General features: G+C 48.6%; 1 protein-coding gene across 1 annotated transcript; it reads left to right on the plus strand.

The window, feature by feature from the left end:
* The first annotated feature begins 913 nt into the window (after positions 1-913).
* On the plus strand, positions 914-3509 carry IFT70B (intraflagellar transport 70B). Its single transcript, XM_062629379.1, has one exon. The coding sequence runs from the start codon at positions 962-964 to the stop codon at positions 2960-2962; it is 2001 nt and encodes a 666-aa protein (XP_062485363.1). The 5' UTR covers positions 914-961; the 3' UTR covers positions 2963-3509.
* The last annotated feature ends 7222 nt before the right edge of the window (positions 3510-10731 follow it).

A 10731-nucleotide genomic window follows, 5' to 3' on the forward strand; every position in this document is an offset into this window, starting at 1 on the left:
ATGGCTGGTGACTCCAACAGAGTTATTTACAAGAACAGAAATTGCTCAGGTTGTAGAGTCTGTGATACTGGATATACCATTGGTCAGTAGAAATACCGGGGGGGGGGGGGGGGGGGGAGGAGAAGGGAAATATCCCCCCCAAGAACAATTACATTGTTGAAAAGAATTTCAGAAAAGTTGGAAATTATTTCTTCTACATTTTCACAGCGGCAGGAGAGCCGACAGACTGTGCTAAGGTAGAAACATCCTTCCTTGCATCAGCCCTAACCTTTGGATCTCACTAGGCTGTAACGGAGATGTTTCCTGTCCAAAAAGCCCAAGACAGAAGTAAAATACCAAGCGGCCTGTGTTCCAGGACTGCATTTTTAGCATAGGTCCCACTTTTACGCTACCATTCGCTGCTGAAGAGAACTTTCACACAACATTTATGAGTAAACTAGCGGAGCTGGTTCTGATTTTATTCCTTCCAGCTGGCAGCGCAGTCAGGAGGAGTGAACTCTGAGACAATCTGGAATCTCCACAGAACAGCCCTTTCACTGCTCAGGAGGCAAAAGCACGAAAGGGCAGTCAAACACAACAGGACGCAGCTCCTTTCGCGGGCACCACCTCCCACAGACACCACGGCGGCGGCACTCCCTGGCACGCACCGTCCGCGCCATCCGCAGCAGAGGGCCGGAGGGCGGGCTGTCAGAAGGGAAGGAAGTAAAGAGCGCAGCACAGGGAGCCCGGCCCAGGCCCACTCTCGCCCTCACAGGGACCCGACGTGACCCCTCGCACCGTGTCCTCCGCCGCAGGCACTACAGCTCCCGGCGTGCCCCGCGGCGAGCCGGCGGCGCACCACCCGTACGTACCCGCGCTCGCACCGGCGGCGTCCGGAGGAGCGCTTCCGCTCTGGCGGCGCCGTTACCACGGCAGCAGCTCGGGCTTCCGCGCCAGCGTGGCTGTTTCCGTAACAGTGGCGATGGAGGCCGCACCGTTGCCGGAGGGGCAGTACACGGCCGTCGTCTACGGGCTGATTGTAGGCGGGAGGTGCGCGGAGGCCGTGTCGCTGCTGAGCCGCGAGCTGCAGAGGAGCTGCCGCTCCCGTGGCGGCCTGTCCCTGCTGGGCTACTGCCACTACCAGCTGCAGGACTTCGCGGCGGCTGCCGAATGCTATGAGCAGCTGGTGGCGCTGCACCCCGAGCTGGAGGCGTACCGGCTCTACCTGGCGCAGGCCCTTTACAAGGCCGGGTTCTATACCGAGGCCCTGCGGGCCGTCAGCCCGCTGCTGGACCTCCCCGCCTACCAGGGCCGTGCCCTGCGTCTGCAGGCGGCCATCCACTATGCCCAGGGAGACCTCCCGGCGGCCAAAAGCCTGGTGGAGGAGGCGCTAGCTGCCGCTGCGGACGGCGGCCCCGGAGCGGCCGAAAATCCCTCGGAGCGTGCTGACGCCGAGATCAACCTGGGCTGCCTGCTGTACCAGCAGGGGCGGCACGAAGAGGCCAGCAGCAAGTTTGCTGGTGCCATGCAAGTGTTGGGATACAGCCCCGAGCTGTCCTACAACATGGCGCTCTGCTGCTATGCAGCCAAGCAGTACGCCCCTGCCCTCAAACACATCTCCGATATCATAGAGCGTGGCATCAACCAGCACCCAGAGCTCAGCGTAGGCATGACCACCGAGGGCATCGATGTCCGCAGCGTAGGCAACACTATGCTCCTGCACCGCACGGCCCTGGTAGAGGCCTTCAACCTCAAGGCGGCCATTGAGTACCAACTGCACAACCTGAAAGCAGCCCAGGAGGCCCTCACAGATATGCCACCAAGGGCTGAAGAGGAGTTGGATCCAGTCACGCTGCACAACCAAGCATTAATGAATATGGACAGCCAACCCACTGAAGGGTTTGAGAAGCTGCAGTTTCTTCTGCTGCAGAACCCCTGTCCACCAGAAACTTTTGGAAACTTGCTGCTACTCTACTGCAAGCATCAGTACTATGACCTGGCAGCTGATGTGCTAGCAGAGAATGCCCATCTGACCTACAAACTGCTCACACCTTACTTGTACAACTTCTTGGATGCCATTATTACTTGTCAAACTTCCCCTGAGGAGGCTTTCTACAAGTTAGATGATTCAGCAGGGATGATGACTGAGCAGCTGAGAAAACTCATGAAGCAAGTACAGGAAGCTAGGCAAAACTGGGATGATGAAGCTGTAAAAAGGGCAGTTAATGAGTATGATGAGACTCTGGATAAATATGTAGCAGTCTTGATGGCCCAGGCAAAGATCTACTGGGACATGAAGAACTATGCAATGGTAGAAAAGATTTTCCGCAAATCAGTGGAGTTCTGTAACGAACATGAGGTGTGGAAGCTCAATGTGGCTCATGTGCTCTTCATGCAAGACAACAAGTATAAAGAGGCTATTAGTTTCTATGAGCCAGTAGTTAAAAAGCACTATGACAACATTCTTGATGTTAGTGCCATTGTGTTAGCTAACCTCTGTGTCTCCTACATCCTGACAAGCCAGAACGAAGATGCGGAGGAACTGATGAAAAAGATCGAGCAGGGAGAAGAGCAGATGTCTTATAATAATCCTGATAAAAATATCTACCATTTTTGCATTATCAATCTAGTCATCGGGACCCTCTACTGTGTGAAGGGAAACTATGACTTTGGCATAACAAGGGTCATTAAAAGCCTGGAGCCGTATAACAAAAAACTGAGCACTGATACATGGTATTACGCCAAACGGTGTTTCCTGTCCTTGCTGGAGAACATGTCCAAGCACATGATCATGCTATGTGACAGTGTTATTGAAGAGTGCATTCAGTTTCTGAAGCAATGTGAGCTGTATGGAAGAAACATTCCAGCTGTCATTGAGCAGCCCCTTGAAGAGAAGAGGTTGCACAGTGGAAAAAACACAGTTACCTATGAGGCCAGGCTTTTGAGGGCACTGATGTACAAGATCACTGGGTGGACTCCCTAAATAGTGATCCCCTATAGCTGAAATGAGAACTTTGTGTCTGTTCTTTTCTGATGCTTATAAGGTGGTGCTCACCCTGGTAGTCCATAGCAGGGTGGGTTTCTCTCGATCGCTTATCTTTAAGGATTTTGTCCGGTATTTGAACATCCAATGGAAAATAGAACATTTGCACAAAATTAACCTGCACCAAATAAGGAGGGGCATTCTCAGTAATCTGGCATGTTAAATACACCTTAAGATGTGTTGACCAAGAACTTCAGTACAGAAATATCATAGTTTTATAAAATATTATATATATAAAATACATATTTTATATGTATTTTGATCAAGATTCTTTTCATTGGTTGACAGTTGAAAAGAATTTGTTACCCACCTCTTTCAGCACAAAAATTGAAGAAGCAGTTGTTTCAATTCTCTAATTTGTGCCTCCGTAGGAAATGTTTTTCTTCTGCTTTTTCCATGGTATTTTTAATGTGTTACAGACCATGTTTATAGTATATTTAAGCACAAAAAATGGCTTTATAATAAAAATCAGTCCTACAAAGATTAACATCGCCTTTTGCTAATTTGGTAATAATGCACGAGTATTCTGGCAGACTGTATACCTAATATAGGGACCATGTATATGTTCCATGTATATTAGGAGGCTACCTCAGTGTAGGCCTTCCCTTGCAGTAAAGTTTGTTATGACTGGACCTAACTGGCTTCAGAGGCACAGCTCAGTGCTGCCTCTTGGCCTCTGCACCCCCAGGTGCCCATCCCTGCACTGTCCCAGTGGCAGCTGTTGCTCTGCAGACCTGTTTGGTAGCAAGTGCTTACTTAGTAACAGTCCTGTTTGCAGCCTGGCCTGTCCCTTCGATCCAAATACCATTCCTAAAATACAGCAGTTTCTTGTAAGAGACTGTGAATGTGAAATTATTTTCCTCAAATAAATATGTAACTTCCATTTCATGCATGGTTTATGACTTACACCCTTAGATGGAAGAAATCTTCTTTTCAGTTTCCTCCTTGTGTTGCTATTCCTACATCTCATAACACCTATCAGAACCCTTGTTTATTTGCTTAATTTCTTTACTTGGCATCTCCATCACCTTGGCATGAGTGTATTTTCTCAACAGTGTCCCTGTAATTTTTCCACCATATTACGTGTTCCACAGTGAAGCGAGACAAAAACACCTTTCAGCTCTTTTACACAGTGTGGTTCTGTGCCCTGTTGCTGCTCTCCTGTTCATGTATTCTGCCTCCTGAAGCAATGCATGACCTGAAGTTTTTTCAGTAAGGATCAGCTAGCTACCCATGGCTTTAACTCATTTGCTTACCTTTGATACTGCCTCCCTGAAGAGCTGTCATGGGGGAATTCTGGAATCAGACTATATGTCCCTCAAAATCCAGTTTCTGTGCTGTGGTTTACCTGGAAAGAGAGAGGACAGCGTTTAAAAGTTGCTCTATTATAAAGCAATGGAAAACTTAATCCTTCTAGAGGATTACATGGGGACTGAACAGGCCTGCAACCATTTCAACATACAGAAAATCAACTCTAACTATCCCCTGGGAGAGAAACCTCTCAGAGCTGAGCATATTGTCTGTAGCTAAAGGAAGTGGCTGCAGGTTAGGTAATGTTACAGTTTACCCTAAGCTTCCCATAACAGTAAAGTAAAATCACATTTAACAGCGTCAAGAATGGTAAAATATTCTAGGGAAGCAAGAGAGCAGGCAGGAGATGTAGCAAGGTGTCTAGAGAGGCCTGCAGAGCTCAGTACTAGTTCATAAAGCCCCAGATTATGGTGATACTAAACATTTCCCACAACTGCTTCCCCACGAGGAGCAGACCTGCGACTTTGAGTTCTGTTTCTCTCCATGAAGCACAGCAGCAGGCTGTAAAGCACATTTCTAATTTACAGTGGAATTGCATTCTATATTATGCAGCATAAACAGCATGACCTTTAAAAAAAAAGAAGTTTTTAAAGTCATGCCACATAATGGTGCCTGAAGCACAGTAATGGGCAGTGACTTTGGGAACATCAGCCCTGGTTTTAATATTCATTGAGTGTATTCTGTAAAAGTCAGTGGGCAGTCCCTGCCCAAGTGCTGAATGCCCTCTAATGGAGAGCAATTTAGAGATGTTTCCGTGGCTGTTTGGTGATGTTAAGATGCTGTAGAAGCTCCCGTACAACCAGTGCATGGCTTTCATCGGGGCGCTGCCACCGGGATTAACCACACAAAGCACTTCATCTCTTTCTCACTTTCCATGGTCATGCAGGGGTCCACTAGAAAGAAACAGAGGTGACAGGGTTGGCTGGCCCTGGCACAAGCACCCCAATCCTGCCTGCCTCCAGGGCAGGCACAGGGCCCTCTGCTGCAGGGTGGGAAGGGAAAACAGCCGTGCTCCCCGTGGATAAAATGTCCCCATAAAGGATGTGGTGTTGTGCAAGACATGGCTGTTTTAGAAGACACGGCTAGAGGGCAGTCAACATGTCTGGAATTTGCTTCAGCCTGGTGGAACAGATCAGAGGTACCAAAAAAGACACCAGAAAACCCTGGGGAAAATATTAATAGCAGCATTTTCCTTTTCCTTCTGCTTTTACCTGCTTTTCCTCCCTGAGTACACTGCACCCCAGACAACCCAAGGTTTCTGAGCAGCTCGGGTAATGCTGAACACCATAATTCCAATGTGGAACGGCCTCTGTTGATGAAAGGAGAGGGAGAAGCAGCAGAGCTGAGACAGAACAGGAGGAGACCTGGGACAGGCACTTCCTCGTCTGCTGCATCAATGGGTGCTTCTGCATGGGGTCTACTCCCATCACAGCAGTATTTTCCACCATGTCCACCATAGCCTCTTCCTCAGTAAAAGCCTACCTCCCATGGCCACAGCATGCCGAGGCAGACACCCCAGCCCCTATTTTGCACTAGAAGGCGGCCTGCCTGCCCTGTGCCCAGAAGATCTGTGTCCTGGGGGTCATGCAGCTGTCATCTTTTGCAGTGTCTGTCTCTTCTTCCAGAGGCAAGTGTGCATTTATAGCATCTCCAACTGCAAAGCACTCTGGTCATGAAAAATACATAAATGTTACAACCAGTTTTATTACCACCTTTATGCTGCATTTAATGCTATCATATGTGACTTACACACAAAATACATTTTTAAAGGAAAGCACATACATTTTTATTTAGAGAAAAGGGAGGACACCAAGTAGTGGTTTATGCTCCTTGGAAATGCAATAAAATCCACGTAAATTAGCACCCTAAGCCAGCACACTTCTTTTGTCCACAACCAAAAACCACTGTTTTCATTTAAAAGTATGCAAACAGAAAACACTACCCAGAAACATCTGACCATATTCCCAGGGAGCTGCGGAGGGCAAACTACTGCAGATACACACAGCTTCCTAAGCAAGAGCCTCTGATCTTTTTGGCATGAGCAAAGAGAAAGCTGGCCTCAGCCCTCTGTTACAGCATCAGTATCCATAAGATGAGCAGCGCGAGATGCCTCCCAGACACACATCATCACTGTACTGAGGGCAATCTCCAGTTTATTTGACCAAGCATCCTCTCTTGCACCTTGTCCTTGCAGTGCATCTTGTGAAATGTTCTTGCCCTCAGACCTTACAAGGGCTTGCCCTGTGTTGCAGATGACTGGCTGTACTGTACTGCAGTGGGCAGATCACCTGTTTTTTTTCCAGTTAACCTTGCAGTACTTACAGCACACATTGCACAAGCAAAGGCCTCAGACTACTCTGCCAGCAGCCCACCTGCACTGGCGGGTGAACAGGGGAGGCACAAAGGGCCTGAGATGTGATTTACTTCATGCTCCATCTTGAGCCCCCTTGGTGCTCAAATCCCTGTAGTTAATCAAATGTCTGCTGCCACCACCAGCAGAGCAGAGGTAATGGGTGCCAGGGACACTTGTGATCTGCTCCAAAGTCAGAGCTAATAGAAAAGATTCAGTAATCGAAGGGCAGCTGACTTTACAGTAAGACAGATATAAAAGATGAGACAAAAGAGTCTTCTGTATAGTTCTGGGAGGAGCATCATTAGAGTCTTCCCTAGAGAAGTCAGGGGTGTTTCTACAGGGTACACAAGCCCCATTAGAAGATGGACAAGGAGACGAATGATATTTCTCCAAAAAAGGCAAAGTTACATACAAGAATAAAAGCTGACTTGGACAGCCTATTCCACAATAACTTACTTACAACATCCTAGTTTAGATGCCCAAGTTCAAAACTTCCACACATCCATACTGGCTTTAGCCTCCACATTCTTTCACAAGCACAGCAAGGGGCATCTCTAGGCTTTCCCTGCATATCCACCACATTTAATGGCAGCCACAGGTAGAGGAGGCTTCAGCAAGGTGCAGCGCATGCCTGCTGAAGCTCTAATGCACTGAGCCAGGGCACACAATGCTGATGTTCACATGTGCCCATCTTTGTCAGTGCCTGCACAAGATGCCATGTCAGGCCTCATGAACCGCAGTCTGGCCTTTCTGAGCAGGCACACATGGCTCTGTCACTCTGTGCTGGTGGGGGGACATGGACAATGAAAGCCAGCAGCAGAAATTAACCTGGCTGGTGTCCTAGGGGAGGATTATGCAAGTGTGGAAATGGTGAAAATCAAGTTAGTGTTAAAATCCTCCCAGCTCCAATCAATTAGACTGTAATCAGTAAGATAAGGATATCCAAGTGTGTGCACACAGTATGGGAAACAGAGAAACACTGAGGTGTAACTGATACAACACACAGCTGTTCTGCGGTCCTCTGCGCCTCATTTGGACAATGCAACCTACTTATCACTCCCAGAGAAGCCATTCCTAAATAATGCAAGAGAGGCTTTCAGTCCTGACAAACCTTTAGGCTTTACTTTCAGCAAAACAACTCTTCTTTTGGCTGATGCTTTTCCATAAAGTAAAAAAATGGAGACACTTGGACTCCTTTTCCAAAGAACCTTTTGATTAGCATAATTTTCCTAGACCTGAATTTAAACTAATGAAGCCCAGTCATACAGCAGACCTTGCCAAATCCAACAATTCAGTCCAGAATGTTTCTATTTTGGGGTTCTTCCCCTAAATTCAGTTTAGTTTATAGCCCAAACTGGAGCTCAAAGAAGCCAATTAAAAAGTTCCCATTGACTTCAATAGCTTTAATTTGGCACCTTAGAAAACACCCATTTTCACAGGCTGCTATTTCAAGCTGTCCAAGAGCAGCTTCTTGAAGGTACTGGAATGCTATAGCCCCAGTCAAATTCAGTGACAAAACCCCTTGTTTCCATCCACTTGAAATGCTGCATAAACAGCTAACCCCCTGGTTTTCCCATGGTGCAACCCCTCTGCACATTAAGAAAATGTTGCTGTTGCACAGTTAGAGGTAGAAGTCGGCAGGGGATCCTGATCCCAAACCTGAACCCAGGCAAGCAAGGCCCTCAGCAGCAGCCCACACAGCCTCCTATCCATGTAGCACAGGATCACCCCTGCAGTGCAGCTCCAACCCTGAGAGACACTCACATCACAACAGCCACCCCACTGGGAAACATAAGGACCAGGTTTTCTTCTGGAACATAGGAATCCACTCAGCACCACAAACTTTTAAACTTTCTGGAATGAATTTACACACTGGCTCTGAGCAATCTGAGCTTTGTCCTCTGCTGCACACAAGCATCCTCTTTGAATTCCAGCCTTTCCTGCTGCTTACCTTCTCCTTCCCCCCCCCCCCCCCCCAACTCTGCATCTAGGACCCTTGCCATCCTGTGTCACAAGCAGGGAACAGGTTGACTAACAGCTTTTTATGAGTCAGTTTTATTTTAGAGCCCTCTTTCCCGTGGGAGAGGGCAGAAGGAGTTGGCTAACACTCAGATCCTGTTGGGTTGAACTGTTTTCTAACAGCTGCCTTCCAAATGAAAATGATGAACACAGCTCGGATTTTTCTTAACTGCATTTCTCTGGTGCCTCACAGAGATCTTTGTGTCCTCCTGCACTGATTCACGGCCGCTCAAGCAGCCGGCACACAGAAACGCAGGAGCTCTGACATGGCGTATCTGATTTTCTTGTGCTGTCAATGGTATTTATCACTGCAGCTCCCATGCGGAGCAGGAGGGTCTGCTTCTCCATCAGAGCTGAGGGACGGGGGGTTCAGAGCGCACATAAATCCTTCGGTCTTCCCCTGCAGAGCGGGTCAACGCACGTTGCATTTATAAAACAAAAAAGGACCACGTCTTCCGATGGCTGTCACCCGACTGCTCCTTCAGCCATCGTGATCGCAGATAGCCGCCCCTCTGCCGAACGGAACCCGGGCGGCTGTTCGCGGGTACGAGGCAGGAGAAGAGACAGCTCCATTAGGAATCACCGCCTGATTTATCAAAGGGGCATTACTCTTCCCCTGGCAGCACATGCCTTTGGGTAACCTTCAGGGAGGGGCCGGGCGGCTGCTGCCGTGCTTCGGCCGTGCTACAGAGGGTGCTGCTACGCCAGGTTTGGCCTGGAGGGGCGTTCCCGAGGAGGCGGGGACGGCCCCGGCCGCGTTCTCGGGATCCGCATCGCTTTCTCCAGTCCCTGGCATGGGCTCGGGTCAACCAGAGCGCTGGGAAAGAGGCTGTGCGAGTGTTGGCAGCTGACAATCACTGCAGACAGAAAGCGTAACAGAATAGTCCCTATTTTCTCCCTAGCCCACGCTAGAGTTCGCTGCTCCTCCTGGGTGGAGAAGGAAGATAAAAAGGGAAACAAAAAACGAGTGGTAAAAAGCAGCAGTCCAGGGCAGCTTCTGCCCTGAAGAGATCACTGCACCCTCAGGTCCAGTGTTGGCCTGTCTTGGGCTCCCCAGGAGCTCCCTGCTGCTGTTTTACCTGTATTTTGAGAGGGGCAAGGTCATGCACAGGCCGGCAACAAGGCTTTTACACCACTCATCAGGGAAAGGAAGGGACAGGGAGCAGTTCTGGGTACCAGTGTCTTCACCCCAGTGATACAGGCACTGCTGTGCATCAGTGCAGCTTCTCACACACCTTGCACACCTCTTGCACCCTTACATGGGTTTTGCCTTGGAGAAGAACTTGCCCTTAAGGGGTGACCTAGACATACCTGTACAGTCCAGAGGACAACTCTGACTTGACTGGAGCTCCTCTAAATCTGTACTACTTTTACCACAGGGAGCGTTTACATGCATGAGCGCACCTCCCCATCTCTCTCTACTGAACCCTTACAGTGGTGTCCAAGATAGGAATCACCCTTCCCTGCAAATATGGGGAGCAGCCACAGCTTTTCTCAATATAGCCAGCGGAACCTTCTTTTTTGCCACTTTTAGATGCCTTTTGGCCTTCGCCTGCTCCTGCCCAACAATCAAATCAGAGATTTGGCAGACATGAAATGCCAGTAACAAGAGTTAATGGCAATGAAGCAGTCAACAAAATATAAAGCTGTTAGAGCAGGATGGAGTTTCTGGGAAGGGAGGTGTGGGAGCCCAGCCCTCTGCTTCTGTGTTCAGTCCAGGGCAGAAAACAGAGACGCCTCCCTGATCTTGTGAAATGCCTGCAAGTGAGCACGTGTAATGTACTGTGAAATTCTTGTGACTTGCTAGGTTATAAAGCTGGTTATGAGAGAATTTAATAAAAAAAAGAAACTAGTTTATCTCCTTGTGATAATTCTGTATGGCTTTAGGGTCTCATTCTCACTTCCTTTCCATGCCTAGAGAGGTGATCCTAATACTCAGTGTAAAATGTACAAATTCCCTAAAGGGAACTTGAAAGAAAATCTCTGCTTCAAATTCAAACCTGACCGTATATATCACATCAGGGGA

Source organism: Pezoporus occidentalis, unplaced genomic scaffold, assembly GCF_034315485.1.
Source record: "Pezoporus occidentalis ecotype Australia unplaced genomic scaffold, CSIRO_AGI_Poc_V1 ctg332, whole genome shotgun sequence".
Taxonomy (NCBI): Eukaryota; Metazoa; Chordata; class Aves; order Psittaciformes; family Psittacidae; genus Pezoporus; species Pezoporus occidentalis.